Here is a 19,654-nt window from a genome sequence, read left to right as displayed (position 1 = left end):
AATCCATCTTAAAATGGCCTACTCTTAAACCAACTTTCTGGCAAGGAAATACGGACCAGTACCTGACCCAAGCATTTCACGTTCTCAAGGTAAATTCCATTAGCATTTAATGTATGTCACCTGCAGGAAAATTCCTTTTTATGTAATAACCTGCAAGTCACTGAATGATTGAAAATGAAGGTGCCTTTTCTCATGTACCTTGCACAGACACAGGGGATGGAAAGAAGGCAGCAGCATTTCAAAAGATGATGCTTACATATCCCTCCTAAATGCCTTCTAAATGTATACAGTTCTCTAGGGAACAATCAACTGAGCAATGTCTGTAATGCTCAGGATATAATTACCAAAATGAGATGCATACCCTTCATTACACCAGCAAACAGTTAACTTTACAGACTATTTCTCTTACTTTGGTGCTCTCAAACCTTTCTTTTTTCTTTTTTCTTTTTTTTAAGTAATCAAGTGCTTCCAATCTTCTACACTGCAGCTACTGTGCATTCAATGCCAGGTGCTGCACACCTCACTAGCAGAAACTCAGCACAATGCAAGACCTTCTCCAGCCCGTGTAGTTTCATATACAGCTGTAGCATGACAGAATGTCTTTGGGATTTAGCAAATTCAGACAGATTCTGTTGCTACATCCCACAGAAAAACTGCCATGAAATTCCCCCTGTTTAAAAAAAGAAAAAAACGAACAGCCTACATCTCCAAACATGACAGTGCATTCCTGGCATAGAACATGCAATGCAAGAAGAGAAAAACGACAGTATTTATGTTACCTTCAGTCACATAGTTGTGGTCTCGCAGAAAGCTGTGGTTAATTTTCCGTGTGTCCGTGTCCTCGCCCATTTACAGCAGGATTACTCAGCATGCCTATCCGCAGTGGACTGATAGCATCAGCAGAGGTCGTCACAAGAGCACCATCCATGCTGCCACTGCCTAGCAGAGGCGGGGAACACACCGGGCCACTGAGCACAGCATAATGAGAGCTATTGAGGCAGCACAGATTGGGGGGAAGGGGCTGGGGGGGGGAAGAAAAAAAAAAAAAATAAGAAGGGAGAAAAATGGGAAGAAGAATAGCGGGAGAAAGCCGGAGGGGGAGAAACGGCTCCGAGGAATGAGGGCTGCAGAAAGGCAGCAGGGAGCTGAGGGAGCAGAGGCACTTGTGGCAGAGTTGCGGCGCGGCTGCAGCGGGAGCCGCCCGGAGCGCAGCGGGTCGCGCCGCTGCTGTCACACGGCCCTGCTGCATCAGCCTGGCCCCTCCCCGCCCGCCCCGCCGCGGCCCAGCCGCGCCGCATCTGCATGGAGAAAAGTGAAAAATGACACTGCAGCTAATTATTCCGGCTCTTCTGCCGGGGAGATGGGCAAGGAGAGAAACTGAGGGAGGGGATGAGGGAGAAGAAACTTCAAGCTGATTGAACGCGTTTGAATCGACACGTACCGCACACGAACACGCGGCCGCGATTTTGTGCTAGTCGTGCTGTCATCTGCAGCAAAAGCAACAGTCATTCAATGTCAGCCTCTATAAATATTACCGAAATTGCCAAATGTCTGCCTGTGCCAAAGGATTCGTCAGAGGCCAGGCAACGGTTCGGAGGACGTAAGATAAAATAACTGTTATTTATCTTTTTTACACCCAGTTTTTTTAGATATACGTAAAATTACAAAGTATTTAAAAACAACCTCTCTGGCTTCCCTATACAGGAAAGAAAAGCTGGACAAAGGGAATGTTTGCAGGTCATTGATTTTCTCAGACCTGATACTCTTTTAGTGCTTTATCCCATCATATTGGAAAGCAGCGTTGAAATACATATACTCAGAAATATGAAAATAAGTAGAGGCGGAAAATTGCTCACTTGCATTGTAAAATAAAGCTTGCTCTTTAGTCCAAATGCTTAATGTTTTATATAACAGCAAATTTCTTTCAACTGAACAGACAAGCAATTTCCTTTAGCTTTTGGTTTCTATTCAATAAATCACAAACTGTTTGCTGCAGAAAGTATGCATTCAGAAAAGGTAAGCACCACTGAAGTTTAAATATTTGAATAGAAAACAAATGGCTGTATACCAAACCACCACTACAGCATGCTAAGGGAGTCCACAACCACAAAACCAATAGAGGAGAGAGAATCTTGTGCTTTAGGCCCTGGAATTGAACATGGAAAGTACAATTTGGTTGTCAGCATTACTGCATTTTGTGTAACACTGCATGAATTTTTATTGGGTTTTTGTGTTTGTTTTTCTTTCTTTCTAATGAACTAGAACATACAGCTCTTGATTCAAGTACCCTGTTATTCCTATAAACTGGCATGTGACTTTGAAAAAAGTAGAAAAAAATCTGCTTAGGGATACACAACTTATTTCAGGATGAAGCCAGGCTAGGGGGGAAAGAAGAATAGCAATAGAATCAGTTTTTCTTCTCATTAATAGAGAAAAATAAAACAGAACCATCTCCAGCCTGGCAAGTAAATATTTTAAAATCTTCATATTTGAGCAGGTGAGAAAGTAAGAGAAGTTATTCAGTACTTGAACCTGTACAAAACATATTTTACATGTGGGTTTAGGCAGTGACAATACTAGAAATGTTATTTCTGCATTGACAGCTGACAGTCACTACTGTGGCAGTACTGGCAGCTCTGCAGTATCCTCCCTATCCTCTTCAGAAAAGAGGAAGGAGGCCTTGCAAATACTGATATTTAGTTTGGACAAAATGGTTCTAATCCATGTGATGCAGCTGGTTTATTTTGACCTTCCTTGACATACTATGTTCTCACCTTGGATTTTGAGCATAACACACTGCACACGAAATCCCAACTCTGCCAAAGTCCTTGGCAAAGACTACAACAGCCATTTTACTCTCAACTATTTAACACAAGTTACACCATTCTGGGTCAAGAAGGCACCTCCCTTCAGCATCTGTGCAAACTGCCTGCCCTTACAAAAGTCTGTCCAGATCCCCTTGTAAAGCCTTCCTGCCTCCCAGCAAATCAAAAACTGCACTGGTGATCAGCTGCCAGCTAGCTGTAACTCCATTTACCACCACTCCCTGGGCTCAGCCATCTAGCCAGGTTTTACCCAGAAAAGAACACACCCATCTCCAAGCAAAGAGCTGCCAGTTTCTCCAGGAGAATGTTGTGGCAAAATGTGTCAAAGGCTTTACCAAAGTTTATCTAGGCAACATCCACAGACTTTCCCTCATCCACTAAGAGGGTCACTTCACCACAGCATGAGATGAACTGGGTCAAGCAGGACCTGCCTTTCACGAACTTGTGCAGGCTGGGTGTGATCCCGATTGTCCTGCATGTGTGTGTGATGTCGCTCAGAGTGATCTGCTCTATAACCTTCCTTGGCACTGAGGGCAGGCTGACAGCCCTCTAGTTCCCTGGATCCTCCTTCTGACCCACTTGACAGATGGGCTTCACATTTGCTGACCTCCAGTCAACTGGGATCCACTCCTCCCTGATAGCCAGGGCTGCTGGTAGATGATGGAAGGTGCCTCAGTGAGCACTTGCACCAGCTTCCTCAGTCCCCTCAGCTGGATCCCAGCCAGCCCCATAGACTTGTGTTTGTCTAAGTGGTGTAGCACGTCACTGATCATTTCCCTTTGGACTACGGGGGCTTCATTCTGCTCCCCGTCCTTGTCTTCCAGCTCAAGGGACTGGGTACCCAAGAACTGGCCTTGCTGTTAAAGACTGAGGCAAAGCAGGCATAAAATACTTCATCTTTTTCCTCATTCTTTGTTGCTATTGTTTCCCCCTGCATCCAATAGAGAATGGAGGTTCTCCTTAGCCTTCCTTTTGTTCCTGATGTATTACAGAGTGTGGATTGCTCTGTGAAGGTAACACTGAGAAGCTATTACTGTGATGACTCCTAAAACTGCAAGAAATGTCACCTTGCAGGGCATTTGATGCCAAAAATCCAGCAACACATTTGAGTAGGAACAACTACAGAGGAACAACTTCTACCTGCAAATACACAGAAAATTAACACAGAAATTATTCAAATGATGAGTACAATCTCAAAAAAGTCACACTGACAGTCTGTAAAAAAAAACACTGGTACCATTGTCTTTGTAAATACCTCTACATTTATGTGACCAAGATGGCTGAGAGAATTCTGGCCTTGTTGTTCCTGCTCTTCCATGTAAACTCATCAATAGCTGTCCTTTATTTTTTCAAAATTTACAGATTCTATGGTCTGTCATTTAGAGCCTACACTGGTTATTTGTTAGGTGTAATTTAAGCAGCTAGAGGTGTTTTCATTTTTCCTAGAAGCAAAGTGGACATTTTTTTGTGAAGTCAAAATTGCAGCTCCCATCCAGATATTATTTCCTCCACTCACCATTAGAGAGGTTCACGGACAACTTCCTTAGGCATCACATCTGGGTCAAATCACACTTACCCTGTTCTTCTTATTTTTAAGTTAAAAAGAATCTCGTAAGGAGGAATGGAATGAGGAGGAAGCCTTTAAGAAAAACCCTAGACAATATTCCCAGTGTGCATGCAAATGCTTTCTCTAAGATTATGAGCCAAATCCTTACTGTGTGGCAAATATTAGCACACCACTGACTTAAGTAGGTCAGTTCACATGAGAAAGATTAGCAAAACTCTGCTCTAAATTTGTAGCACAATGCAAATTTGTGAGCCAACATTTGCAAATAACTAGCTGTGCCATTTTAAAATGCTACTTATTATCAATCCCACCTATAACCTACATAATTTGATATGGTCAAATACCCAGGGAGAAGGTGGTGAAGAAGGAAGCTTTAATCAGAAGTGCATTGGTTACTTGGACTTTCATAGTAGTTCACAATCCTACTCATAAAACAGCCCTCTAATTGAGTTGAATACACTACAATCAGAAAAATAAAAGAGAGTCCTATCTTAAAGAATTTATAAGTAAACTATAAAATAGAAGAGCTACATACTGGTCAGCAGTGACATTTAGGTAGAGAGTCAGTAATGAGGATGAAGTCCTGGTTTAGAGCTTTCTAAAAGAAGGTCATTAGAGACTATGGAGACAAGCAATAAACTGGATTCAAGAGGTTGAAAAATAACTGCATAACAAGAATAAAACAAGCTTAGACATAAAAGGAGGCAAACTGGCCAGCAGGTCAAGGAGGAAAGTAAAAGGCTAGAGCATGCATGACACAGATGCTGATACAGACTGTAGGTGTCAGTAAAAGAAGAGTTAAAAGGAACAAGACAAACAAAAAATGGATCTGTGCCAGTCGGAGAAAAATCTCAGAGGACAGGGAAAGAAAATATTTAAAGAGAGGAACATTTCCCCTTGTCAGAGTTTTGGGCAGAAGAATTGGAGAAAGGGGAAGGTAGAAGGGAAAACAAAACAAAAAACTAGTCAACCAATCAACCAAAAAAAAAAAAAAAAAACCAGAAATGGAAGCCACGGGCAGCCAGTACCCCAAGGAAGGAAGCAAAAACTATTTATGATAAAAATGGAACTGAGAATGTAAGGATTGGTAACAGTGTAATCTAATGGTAAGGAATTGAAGAAGATAGAACAAATCTTTGGCTGAATGACTGTTGATCATGTTTGCTCACTGCATTTCCAGCAGGAAGCTCTGCAGCAGAAGAGAGGAAGGAATTAGGCATTAGGAGGCAGTTTGTCTTTTGTCTTGAAGGTTACTGTGTAATGCTGTTTATAAACACCTGTGGAATACATGGCCATCCTGTTCTACTCTTGCAGAACCTTTATGTTCTCTTAAACGTATTTTCCTGAAGAGCCTCTATTTAGCTTTGTCAGACACTAAGAGCACAACCTTTAATAATTAAAACTCTCAATATCTGGAATAGAACATCATCAGGTACTCTACGTCTCCATTTGACCCCTGAGTTATGCCACTTCACCACCAAATTCATCATTCCATCTGAATTAGAATGATTAAGCTTGTACTGCAGTTGAAGGAAATGGTAGTGAAATACTTAAATATTTTCTTCGTTCTAACTAAACTTTTCATACACAGATTATTCTGTACTTCATTTATTAAAATACAGTGGCTTTAAATGAAATTAAACTGAATTTTCAGTTGGCACAGAACTTTAATTATTTGTAAAGAACAAGAGATTTAAAGACTGTAATAGTAAAAGAAAACCTTAGAAGCTGCACAAATTTCACCAAAAATAGACTGTCTTAATATATTATCTTAATGTCTGTGACATCAGTGGAGGGTTTTAAGAGCTTTGACAGCATTTGCTTCTAACCATATCCTAGTATCAGAAAACTGTGCAAAGTTTCTTCAAATGAAATAAGGTAACACATGCACTTAGTCAGTTGCAGAAAAAATGCAACAAAATATTTAGCCAACCCTTGATAGTTATAGCTCATTGCATCTGAATTTGCTTACCAAAAAAAAAAAAGTTTGTAGGCCAAATATTGTCTCACTTTTGCACAGGTACAGAGATGTAAAATGCCCTGCTACTGACTTCTCCAGTTAGGCCATTGGCAAATTAGTTTTGCTGTTCATTTATTATTATAAAATATTAATATTATTGTCCACAAAAATAAGATTATATAGTGGTCATACTTCTGTTCAAAATTCTTTCATTTAAAAAGACAAAGCAATGTGACAAAAAGCTATTGTCCTAGTCTTCTTCCAGCTCTACTCAGCTTGACAGAAGAGGACTCAGAGCTCTCAGCCAGGTATAAGACAGCAAATTCACTCCCTTGAGTTTGTGTAGTTTTCCTTCTCAAGTCCTTCTGAAGTCGTTTTTGTATTTGTTTAATAGCCAGTACAATACACATTATGTATACTAACATGCACTTCCTTTTTTAATTATTCCTATTATTCCTATTTGTGGCTAAACAAAAGCAAATCAATACTGCCAAAAGCTAACATAAGTAGCAATAGAAGAAAAATTATATCAATCACAGCTCTCAAGTAAAAATTGATCTTGTCTGATTTTAACACTTTATAAGTAATCATTTAGAATCTTTACATTTACAGCATTTAATTTATATTTTGCTACAGCCTTCAGTTACATTTAATATTTAAAATAATGATGCAGCCCAACTATTTTGCAAAAAAAACTAATGGCTGCTATCACAATTGGAAAAATATGTCATCATTCAAAAAGGGGAAATTTCTTCGACACACTACCTTTTGCTGTGTTAAATCTAAAAATAACACCTGCCCAGAAGAAGCAATTTATTTTTAGCCTACATATTCCAGACATAGAGTAAAACTAATTCCTCCCAGGAGCTGGTGATTCTGGAAAGCAAGCCATTAAAAGTTATCATCAAGTAATTTAAATTACAGAAGCCAATTTCTGTCAATGTCTTTCACCCTCTCTGTTCAGGTGAATGTTGCATAAGGATCCTGGGCTGAGTCAGTGCCACTCTGAGGTTTGCAGAAAGCCAGAGCATGGGATGAACTGAACACACACCACACTCACAGTTTGTCACAGAGGAGCCAGCAGTTTTGCTCTTATTTTTCTGTGATGTGCTGATGAGAGTGGTGAAGCTAATCAATACAAAGAGCTCTGGGCCTGATTTAATGATTTTTACTAACTGAGAGAATGCAGCCAGGATATTTGGACCTAAGGGTTCTTGCAAGAAGGCTCCCTGAAGCAAAACAGATGCTCTGAGCTATGATACTCCTGTGCCTCCAGGATGCCCCTCTGTTCCTCTCTGGGGCCACTGCATCATTCTGGCTGCAGCGGAGGTTTCCCCAGCACAGCACAGCAGCTGCACACCACAACCTTCTCTATGCTCCATAATGATATGGTAATCCAGCCTGGAAACCTACACTGGGCACTGCTTTCAGGTGTTTGCTATGAAGAAAGGCAGAATTTGGAAACATAAACAGTTCCCTGTCGACTAGCCTGAATCAAGCCAGAGCAAGCCTGCAGCCAGAGAGCTGGAGCTGTGCTAGAAACAGCAACTGCATCTTTGCCTGGTCCTTTGTGGTTTAAATCACATCTAAAATCACATCTAAAACAAGTCCTGCAACCAATCAGCTAGTGAGCTCAAGGAAGCAGGTAACAAGAGCATGAACAATTCCAGGAATGAGTTCTGCACACTCTAGGGGCAAGCTTTAATTTGGCAAATTTCAGAATACTGCAACAGATTTCAGTGGGATCTAGGTTTAGCAAGAATGGAAAGCAAGGCTGCAAAATCACAGGGGAAGGAAAAGCAGAAAGAACAGACAAGATGCCAAAAGGAGATGCTGGAAGTTTTCCCAGAACTTACTAATTTGGAGGTTAAGCCTATTCAGTGACTGCAGAAGGAATGGGAAGAGTGGTCTAAGGGAAAGAGCACAGGATGAAGAGTAAAAGACCAAGCACTAATGCTTTAGCCACATGAGGCTTTAGCCATGTCATTTATCTTTCTTAATCTTTTCCAGTCTTCCGCTGCCTTGCCTATTTAAACCAAAAATTACAAGAGCATAAACACTGTCTTCTCTACTGTAGTCATCACATGGAAACTGATGTAGGAGCCTTGGGCAATGCTGATACTTTTGAGACACTGTTCCTAGCTGAAGAAGCTCATTTGTTTCTAAAACAAGCTCCTGTGTCCTCTAAAACACAAGGTAGATTATTTACTGCACTGCAAAAAACACCACAGTAAAAGAAAAAAACCACAAAACACAGGAGAAGGGTTCAAGATGAGTTTCAATAGAAAACCTCTGTGACAGAGCCAGTCACTGTGCCAAGTAAGTCAGGGACCCAGGTGGACAAAGGCAAACAGAGTCTCAGGAAGAAAGTAGGCTTGGGGACAAGTGTTGAAACAAATGCTTCCAAATTAGCCTTTAACTTTCTACTCTGTTTCCATGTTTCTCAAATTGAAATGCTCATACAAATATAAATACATTCCAAACAAGAGATAGTATGTTAGGTTTGGACTGGAGAAAGCCTACTACTAATTCTGCTAATTCAGTTCAGTTTTAGAAATACTTTATACAAGTATTAACTCAAATACAGCATCACTTGCACATTGCCTCATACCTAATATCTGAGACAGCATATACTTTGTTACTGCTGTTTGGTGTGTATGGGTCACTGTCTCTCTAAAGGCACACCCTATGACAGCATCCTCTCTCCAAATTTCCCTACAACTTCAGTAAGGCTCACTACCATGTTCTCCTGCTGTGCAGGGGAGAAAAACTCTTTAAATGTATGTCTCTACTTGCAAGGCTTTAAAATCATACTGCATATAGTTTATTCAAACTAAAAATTTTATGTTATGCCCTTTCTTACAAAAAGCAGAAAATCTACCAATACTACTAAAAAATTATGAATTTGTAAAGCAGAAGTATATCCTAAGAAGGATGGTTGAAGTTCTGCTGGAAAGGGCTGGAAATCATGAAGGAAATGTTTCAGTGCCTGTTCATGATGAACAGATCACAGGCATCAGAGTACACAGTGGCAGAGGCTGCTGATGGGGACTGTCACAAGAGTGGAGCCCCAGGACAGAGCTGTGTGCTGCCTGCCTCCCCAGCAAGTCACCCAGCACGCTGTCAGAAATGCTCTCCAGACAAGATCTATCACTGCACAGCCAGGCAAGGCTGCAATTACAAAACTTCATATCCTAAGACAAGATGACCCAAATCTCAAATAACTTCTGCAGATGTCAGGCTCTGGAGCAGGACATAAAGCCTGCTGAGACTTAAAAGCCTGGAAAGAGACTAAATAACCTACATATATATACATGGTGCAAAATAATTATAAAGTTGTCACTTGAAGGCACTGGGCCGTCCAAAGAAATGTTGCTTAAAACACAGATCAGAAAGGGGCCTGAAGAAGGAATTTAGAGAAGGGATAGAGGCACTGTCAGAACTTCTTTACACTGTGTAGACATATTTGTGTGCATATTTATCCAAGAAAGGAACTGGGAAGAGAGGGAGAAAAGCAAGTGAGAACAGTTTCAAACCCATGCTAAGGGCCATGTTCATCCTTCCTGAATATCAATGGACCAAAACACACATTTCATCAGCACACTGGTGTGGTTTCTGGGCGGTCAGGCTACTACACAGTCAAACTACAGAGAAAGAAAACCACTTTTTAAGACATCTTTCAAACCTCAGCATTCTGAAAAGACTAAGCCTGTAAGACACAGAAATCGCAAGAGATGGAGCTTGAACAACTTCAACAGATAAAAAAATCCAGAGGGAAGAGATCAAAGCAAATACTAAGAAACAAAATTTCCAGAGAAAATCAAGTGAAGAAACAGGAAATTATTTTAAATAATATGGCCTACCATAAAATATAAGAAGCTGACTGAGAATTTGTAATACCTCTACAATATTTGCTAGTAACTACAGTGAAAGGACAAGGAGTAATAGCAGGTGTGATTTGGTGTAAATTGAAAAGGGTGCAAACCGAAAGAGGAGAAATTTAGGTCAGATATTACATAGAAATTTTTTACTGTGGGGGTGTTTAAGCATTGGAACAGGTTTCCCAGGGAGACTCTCACTGGCCCATCCCTGGCAGTGTTCAAGGCCAGGCTGGATAAGGCCTTGAGCAACCTGGTCTAGTGGGAGGTGTCCCTGCCCATGGCACGAGGGGTTGGGACTATGATCTGTAAGGCCCATTCCAACCCCTTAACATTCCACAAATCTGTGATTTTTCAGACTTAAATAAAATAATTAAAAATCAAATCAAACTTGCATATTATATTCACTCACATTAAAATGCAAACCACAGGCACTCTTCCTAACATTTTACTAATTCAGACCTCAAAACATTTCAGGTAATAATAATTTAGGAACAATTCCTGCCCATGGCAAGTCTATTAAATAAAATCAACATACAAGATCATTTATTACTGATTTTGAATTCTATACACAGTCATACCAAGAAGCCAGTTTGAAGGGAACTTAGTCCAAAAGACTGTTATTCACAGGACCACAGAATAATGGCATGGCATCTGACAGGACATTTACCTTGACTCCTTCCTTTCACAAGTGTAATTAGTTAATTCAGATAGGTGTAATGCAAGCAGCTTTTTCTCCAGCATTACCTTACACCACAAAGAGTAGTTGCATATTTCTGTCTTCAGATAAGACACCTTCCAATAACTAAGGTGACATGCAAATCCAGCCATCCGAAGCACCTGCAGATCCCAGCCCTCCTGGGCCACAGAGAAAAACAAAAAAGCAAAGCAAAAAGCTGTTCTAGAAAATGATACAGTACTAGATTTTTTTCTTGTATATAATATTTACTGCAATATTATTAAAACAGCCTCAAGAGAAAGGAAGAGAAGCTAGTTGTGTCAATAAAAACAATGATTTTGCTGTTAGCCTTTCCCCCAAATCATCCAAATATTTAAACTACTGTAGCATCAGATGTACAGCAACAAATGCTGCACCTGCTGTAAGAGCTGAGATTTCTGAAATAATACTTAGTTGGCAAAACAAAAGCTAAAAATAAATTTAAGCTATTTAAAATGGGAAAAAAAATCACCGATGCACAAGAATCAAACTCATTCTCAATGGTGTGAGAAAAAAAATGCAGAAATGTTGAAAGAATGCTAGTACTGAATGACATTAAAAGTTTGCAAGACACGTTAAACCTAGAATTTTGAGGAGTATGAAATCCCATTCTACATTGCAGTAAACAGCAAATGCAGCTAAAGGTTCTGTTCCACTTCTGGCCACCCTCATACCAACAGCAGCAATCAAAATTCAGAAAACCAGAACAAATCACAGAGGTGATCTGACATTGCAATTTGAGAATTCCAAAGTAAACAATGATTGAGAAAGCTCCTGTAGGAATCAGCTGAATGGAATGGAAGAACAAACATCAAATGAAATCATTTTTATTTTGGCTCAAGACATAGCAAGTGCAAATTAAATTATAAATTAAATTACAGGAAAACTTACAAGGGAAAGTACAAGTGGAAAGCTATTAATTGATTTTGAAATCTAATGAAGGACTAAGCACCTACAAATCAAGTGCTGCAATGAAAACAACAGCAGTGCCTGGCCCCAAGGAGAATTTGGAAACGTGGGGTAAAGTGCTTTGCCTACCCAATGTGGAAACCTCCCACTCAGGGGAGCTCCCTGGAACCAGCACCCAGGATCACAAAACACAAAAGTTCAAACATTCTTTCCAGAGCTTAGAGATCTCAAATAAGGACACACGCTGATACGAGATCTAGACCCTGAGTATGAATATAGTCCTAATAGGTGGTGACACTGAGTATTATTCCCTGAAAAAAATGAGAGACAATCCTACCTTATTATATAATTGTGTGCTGCTAAGTCATAAGGGAAATACAGAATCATTTCCTTTAGTTCAAGAGAAAAGAAACCCCAAAAAACTGGGTATGGATATTTACCATATTTCCTACTTAAGCTGCCCCAGGCATTAGTAAAAAATACATTATTTGCAAAACCAGAAATTATCCCAAGTAAAATGAACACATCTGTGTATTTGTGATGGAGATGCTCATCATGGCCAGGAAATCTGAAATTTTTGAGCCAAGCCTGAGGTCAGTTTCAAGGTTTTGCACTGACAATTACTTTGTGTAACAGAAAAGCAATCACCTGAACAGGATCTAGAACCACAACTGCATGCAAATAGTGTGCAGGAGAAAATTCAGCTTGGCAAAGGGGAAAACAGGAGCCCTCAACAAACAGAGGCCAAAATGCCCCAGCACAACCTGTGTTGGAGAAGAAAGACCTGCTAAGCAAAACCAATGCCCAGTGCCTCACTAACCACTTTAACAAAAAAAGAAGGGGAGGGGTGGCCACTTAATAGTACAATTTTTGCTAAACTCTGCAAAATTATATTTAACCTTACTGACAGCTAGACAGGGATTAACACAGTTGCTGAGCAAGCATAAGTGCTAGGCCTCAGCACATCTGTAGTCTGTAAGAGAATGAACTAATTTCAACTAATGAACTGCTGAGCCAGCGCAATTCAAAGACCAAAGCATGGGAAACATAATGCAATAATGGTATGCTTAAGACAATTATAAATCAAAGAAAAGAGAGTGATGTCTCTAAGCTTCACCAAGCAACTACCTGGGGAGGCATGAAGAAAACTATCTATGAGACACCATACCCAAGGGCACAGAGACCAGTGATCTGAGGATGGAACAGAAGCAGTAAAACAAGTGAGTAGTCTGGGAAAGCTGGGAAGTGAGCCGTGGTTATAGCAGCTTGGTGGGAATAAAGGCAAATTCAAAAGTCAACATGGTGGGCAGAGCAGAAGAGGATAAACACTGCAGACACCAGCAGCAGAAAACTGACCTTTAGAAGACACATCAAGGTTTTTCCCTGAAAAACCTTGATAGAGCAGGAGGGATGCCCTTTGATCCCTCATGCCATGAGCACAGGCTGTAAGAGAGGGGGTTGGTGCATTTTATGGGTTGTGAAGGCATAAACACCTTAAAGTAAAGGTGTCTTTACCATAATCACAAAATTACAGAATCACAGAATGGTAAAGATTGAGAGGTCACCTGGTCCAACCTCCCTACTCAAGCAGGGTAGACCCAGGAGCACGTTACTTGGGATTGCATCCAGACAGCTTTTGAGTTATCTCCAGAGGAGATGAAATTACATATGCTAATGACTACAGGCTGTTCCTCATACCCACTGTCATTTATGTAATATCTTTAGTTACAGAATTCCTCTGTCAACACCCCCACTGCCATTCTTACCCCATCATAACCTGCCTCATGGTCTGATTGCTGACACTGCTCGTGATCCTGACTCGTTCTGATTATCCCACAGCTAAGTGCCACTGATTTTTAGTTGTCATTGCTTTGCTTTGCCCATAAACACTGTCAACCTGTATAAGCTTTCAAAAAACCCTATCTCGCTGTAAAATGAGTCTTCTTCCTTGCCAGATAATACTGCTGCACACACCCTCCATCAAAGCTAACCCACATTAACACAGTGTCAAAACCACAACAAAAAGGAAATACCTTTGCATTTTCTGTAAGGCTAAATGTATGCATGCAAGAAATACTCTAATCCTGGCTTGAGTTTTCAGGGTAATTTCTTAGTTTCAGAAACTCAGTGGAGAAACGGGAACAACATGATAAATTTAGCCATTTGCACAAAGTGGCACCCTATGAGCTTGACTACATATATTCAAGTATATTTAAGCATACAGCTAAGTACTGTTTAGTATCTAACCATAAATCTCATCCTCATATCAGTTAAGTACTTTTACAAATTTTAACATGCAGCTATATTATCAAAAAAGTATTTCAAATAAGATGTGGCAGAAGCATCTGGCAGTATGCAATTTGCATAGTTCTGTTTAAAGAAATTTAATCTAAAGATTTCCTCAGTAACACTCTTAGAAGTGTAATTTCTATAACTCCTTGGGACAGGAATTAAGAGTGGCTTCTTTATTATTCGATCAATCTATAATAAACCAGGAAGATTTATCTTTTATTTGTGCCAATGATGGGAGCTTTTCAAGTTCACCAGAAAACACATGAATAGACCAGTAATTTTTATACAGTATCATTTCAGAGGAAGTACAGTAAACTATTAATTCTATAATATCACACTGTTACAGGCAAAGCTCAAGAATAAACAAGCAGGTCAACATATTTCAACAATAGTTAAAATATAAACATTGTGAAAAATTATAATAATTTTATATTCATATAAAAGCAACATTTTATTTACATAATAAATATAACATGCCTGAAAAATTATAATAATTATTATTATAATAATAATGGAATAAAAAGAGAAACAAAAAAATTGCAATTCTACATTGCATTTAACCATCCAATTATCCCTCTTGCACTCCAACACCTCAGACACATTTTGTGAACATGGTAAATTTGCCCCAAGCTCCACTGTGCAGCTGAGTTGTCCCACAGCTTCTCGGTGTGGGCAAACATCAGCACTGCTGGGTCCTGTAAGACAGCTCTGGCCAGCACAGGCAGCAAGGCTGGCTCAGAGTTTTTGGACCACCCATTCCCACATTCCCCAGCACTGGGGACTCACATCAGCTACCAGAGGATGAACAGTCACTCTCTTTCCTTCCCCAGCTTTGTGTGTTCCTGAACCAGAACATTCTCTCAACTTCTAGATCATTTTGCTTGTTTCTCTCTTACAATACCATCAAAAGACTTGAAAACTTTCACAGTCAGATACAATGAGGAATACTTGTTGCCACAGCAATTCTTCAAAATTCTGTTCCTGCCACCACCAGTAAAGGTTCTGCCATTAACAAGAGCCTAACTCACCTCTACGACATTTTATGGCAAAAAGCTGATGTGTTGCATTGCCTATATTCCATGTGGGAAAGAAAAATCCAATTAGAATGGATTCATGACAAGCTAGACTTTGACCTTTAGTTTTGACTTTGGCTGCCTTTTGTTTGTTTGTGAGGCCCTGTAATTGTTTACACACAATATAAATTGAATCTGTGGCATGTGAAATCCAGGCTCTGCAGCCTCTGTAGGTAACCTAGGGTTAGAGGTTAAAAAACATTGACATTATGACAAATTGCTGTAATTTGAGGAATAATCTGAAATCCTGCTGGGACACAATTGAGCCAGTGAGCCTAGTTGTTAATGATAATAAAAGCTGACACAGTAAAAATGATAAAATTAAAGAGAACACCTAGTAATATAAGTACCTCCAACATATGACATTGACGATCCAGTTAAGGGAGCCAGTAAAAATATCACTGGTAAGTAACTCAATACTCCATTTCCAGTTACAGAACTATCCACTCATTTGTGGAAATGCTTTTGTCTTTTCTGCTTACTAGCTGTCTGTTTTTCATAATTTTCAGAACATGCAGTTTTCATAATATCTTCAGTAATGCAAGGTCATAATTCCACTTTCTGATTAGATTGTGTATATGTATCAGTAGATAAAACCTGTATTTTTCATATAGTACACCCATGATACCTTTCTCTGTCTCTCTGATACATCATAAACCAGCTGGCAACATAAAATATAAATTGGCTAGCTGTAAGAACAGATGAATCATTAATTACTTATTCTGTACCAAAATAAGAGAGACCAAATTTATAGTATCAAATTGCATGTGTAACTGCTAATTAAAATTATATTTTAAAAAAATCCCCAAACTCAATGAGTATTATTTAAGACTGGGTTGAAAACGATCTTTAAAGGTCATCTAGCACCTCCTATATATATATATATATTACTGTTTTAAAATATTACCATTTCTTGGAATGTAGAAACATGAGTACTGAATTTTGCTCTGGCTTTGATTCTGTATTTTCATTCTCCAGCAATACTTATATATTATGGATTAGTGCATTCCATTACAGAATCTTCAAATTTTTATTCTGTCATACTAAATTGTACCTTTCACAGGCCTCACACTTCAGATTATTATTTGCTTGGCAGGATAAGGGAATAGCGTTTTCTCACAAATACAGCCTACAAGACATAAACCATATATGCTGCTAATGTGAAAAAAATCACAAAAAATCCCAGAACTAAAACAAAAACTAACCAGTTTCTGACATTGCTTCCTTCTGATAATATGACCATCCAGGAGTCAAGAGTTTTCCATGAGAAATTGGCTGTATGATGAAAAAAAAGGAATACAACAATGGACAAGGCAGACTGACAAAACCTGAGAAACTACTTGGATTTGTTTTAGAAGTGCAAGAAGACAGAGATCCATTCTTTGGACTGGATACTGTGATAAAGTCTAAAACAGTAACACCACTGACACTTGGCTTGCTTCCAAACCTCTTCCAGCTTAATCCCTAAAATAAACACTCAAACCTGAAGACTGAAAGGTTAAAAAATGCTATGTCTTTATTCATAATTAGCAGCCAACTGCCACACTGTTATCATATCGAGAATGAATGCAATTATTCTGCCTTATAACAGCAAAGTGCATTTACAATTATTTACAAGGTTTTTTTACATCACTGAAAGCTATGCAGGAGGATCCAAAACTGCACATGCAGCCCGTAATCTTCATGCAGTGGATTTTGAAGATAACGACTGTTGCACAGAATGTCCAGTGCCTCTGGCACACCTTTATGTTGCCAGTCATGTAGGTGTTCAAAGCTTTATGTTGCTACATATTAAAACATTCTGAAATTGCTACATTTTTATAAGCTATTTATCTTTTTCTCATATTATCTTATTTCTCATAAGATCTTGTATTTTCTCTACTTCTCTCCATATCCAGCATCTTCTCACTGACACCTGCCAAAGACAGCACCACAGACAGGCCGATCAATTTTGTTATTAGGGTTTTCTTTTGTTGAGGTGGGAGCCTTCTCAAAGGAAACAGCTTTCAAGAGCCCATATACAGAACAGAAAGGGGAAATACTCCCCAACCAAAAATAATGTGCAAATTAGGTTTCCATTCAGTGCACACTATTTCACCATTTCCCAGCTGATAAGGAAAATCAACATGAAACCCGTCACACATTGGAGCAACAGTTCTAAGACAGCTTCTTCAAAAACCAAGGATAAGTTGACTGATTTGGTCATTTCTTCACCCAAAGTGCTATCTCTGTGCTGCTTTGCAGGCTTCTGTCAAGTTCTGCAGACTCTTCATAAAGGTCTCCAGATCAAACAGTTTAAAAGTTACAAGTAATGAAGATACATTCAAATAAGACTTTCAGAAGAACTTCTACATCCAAATGTTGTAAACATTCAGACTGTAATCAAACACACAGCTAATTAGTATGAGAACCGAGATTGTTCTAAACACTCCCATGTATAGAAAACAGCCCTAATTATTTGGTTTGTCAAAAAACAGTTTTTAAATATTTTATTTTAATTTTTGGTAAGAATTAAATATTCTAAATATAAATGTATTTTCAATGTGTACTTTAACAAAGCAACTGTAATTATACAAAGCTGATGAGTGCTTTGTCCTACTTTTTACACCAGATTTTTTATCCAAGCTTTTATCCTTGCTTGATCACAACAAAGCAGGATGATCACAAATCATGGTTCAACACCATGGACTCATCCCTTTACTAATTTACCAAGGACCTTCACAGATTTCAAATTTTTTTTTCAAAAAAAATTCACAGATTTCTTGAAGCAGGTTGATTTTATAGGAACTTTTCCTTGGCTTGTGCAAGATTGGGGCCCTTCTTGCTTTGTTCTTGTACAAATGAGCAAACACTTTGGCACACTTGACATTAACCCCACATTTCTAAAATTCAGGTGTTTTTCTGAGCCCATGCCCAGCCCTAGAAGAGAACAAAAGTTGGAGTAAAATGACAAAAGTTGCATAGCTTCTTATTTTGACAGTATCATTTTGAAAATTCTTACACATCATAAAGTGTCAAATTTGCAATTTTACACCCTGTAAAAGCAACAAACAAAAACTGCAGTAAACCCTGGAACACAAACTAGGCACAATTTGACTATGCTACACATGCTAAAGGAGAATATCTGGTACATAAATGAAAGAACTTTTTCCAAGATATTTTTTAAGGAAAGACTGGATGCGGCACTTCATGCCATAGTCTAATTGACAAGGTAGAGTTAGGTCATAGGTTGGACTTGATCTCAAAGGTCTTTTCAAACCTTATTTCTGTGATTCTTTGTTTCTTTTAGGCACCAAATCGCAACTTAAGATGAAAGACAGAAAGCAAATTCTAGTAGAGTTGCACTGTATTTCTACAGAGACTTACATGCACAAGTCTTAAACATAATACTAAAATTAAACACAAACATATAATAAAAGGTCTCATGTGTATCTTTATATATTTGCCATGGAGATATAAGCTGTCTAAAGAAGCAGCTGAGCTTTACCATATGAACAGATGCTCTCAAATCGAGTCTTCCCAGCTTTCAAATACATTTCCAGATACTAGTGATTAGAGAAATATCTGTATTGAAGAAATAGATAATAATAGAATATATTATTATATATTATGCATATATATATTATACATATATAAATATATGTATAGCATAATGACAAAATTTAAAAATAAAATATATTTTAAAGATTGTTGAAAGTTGCAGAAGGAACAGCTGAATGTATCTTGTAGCTTCCAAAGACAATTTAGAATGAACAATGGAAACCTCTTTTTTAGTAAGAGTACTTAGGTATTCTAGTGTTCATTGCAAGGATGAAGATAAATTTAGATTTTATAACTAACTCAATAACACATTTGAACAGGGATTTAGAGTTCCCCCTGGGAACTTCAGGAATGAAAAAGAAGCCAGAGCAAACCATGACATGGTTGCACCGCTATAAAATGTTTTCGGCTAAACAGAAGAACTAAAGTTATTTTGCCTTCTTAAAGCAAGCACCATAGTTTAAGAAAGTAATTGCCTCTAGGTTTCACAGTAAGTCTAAGGACTCACAGCCTTGGGAGCGGAGCAGCCTATGCAGTTATTAATCTCAGTAACACACTTTGCATGAAGACATTTTAAAGGGCAAAAGATGCAGAATTTAATATTAAATAAAGATAAAACATAAATTAATATTGCAAGGACAGATCTTACTAATATTATCACTGATCTTACTAATATTATTTATATAACATCTTTAATTAACTTAGTATATTTAGAATACATTATTTTATCTGTAAAACACTTGTTTCAAATCAGCTACACTTTTGGCAGTTTATGGAGAATTTGGTAGAACAGCACCATCAATATTAAACACTATATGGAATGTTACCTTGAAGTAGTATTTAAACTAGGTATATAAAATTGTACATTACATAACCGGACATATTGTAGAAA

At 38.5% G+C, this 19,654-nt stretch overlaps 1 protein-coding gene across 5 annotated transcripts in view; it reads right to left on the bottom strand.

The window, feature by feature from the left end:
- The window catches only part of PPP2R2C (protein phosphatase 2 regulatory subunit Bgamma), a 200,580-nt gene that overhangs the window by 133,571 nt on the left and 47,355 nt on the right, over positions 1-19,654 (bottom strand). For 2 of the 5 annotated variants that reach the window (XM_088056267.1, XM_005517852.2), the window contains exon 1: positions 780-1,203. The exons of 1 other annotated variant lie outside the window; for it this stretch is intronic. Coding sequence is in view for 2 of the 4 variants with exons in the window: in XM_005517852.2 (XP_005517909.1) it covers positions 780-849 (70 nt within the window). In the remaining 2 variants the exon portion in view is untranslated. Of the gene's footprint in view, positions 1-779; positions 1,204-1,441; positions 1,468-19,654 lie in introns of those variants that run through there. 2 more of the 5 variants (XM_088056264.1, XM_088056266.1) reach the window with 2 other exon arrangements.

This window comes from Pseudopodoces humilis, chromosome 6 (genome assembly GCF_049639895.1).
Source record: "Pseudopodoces humilis isolate 2021_Gansu_Grassland_sample_001 chromosome 6, ASM4963989v1, whole genome shotgun sequence".
In the NCBI taxonomy this organism is placed as follows: domain Eukaryota; kingdom Metazoa; phylum Chordata; class Aves; order Passeriformes; family Paridae; genus Pseudopodoces; species Pseudopodoces humilis.
Note: the sequence above shows the minus strand (reverse complement) of the source record. Positions and strands in the feature narration are given on the sequence as shown.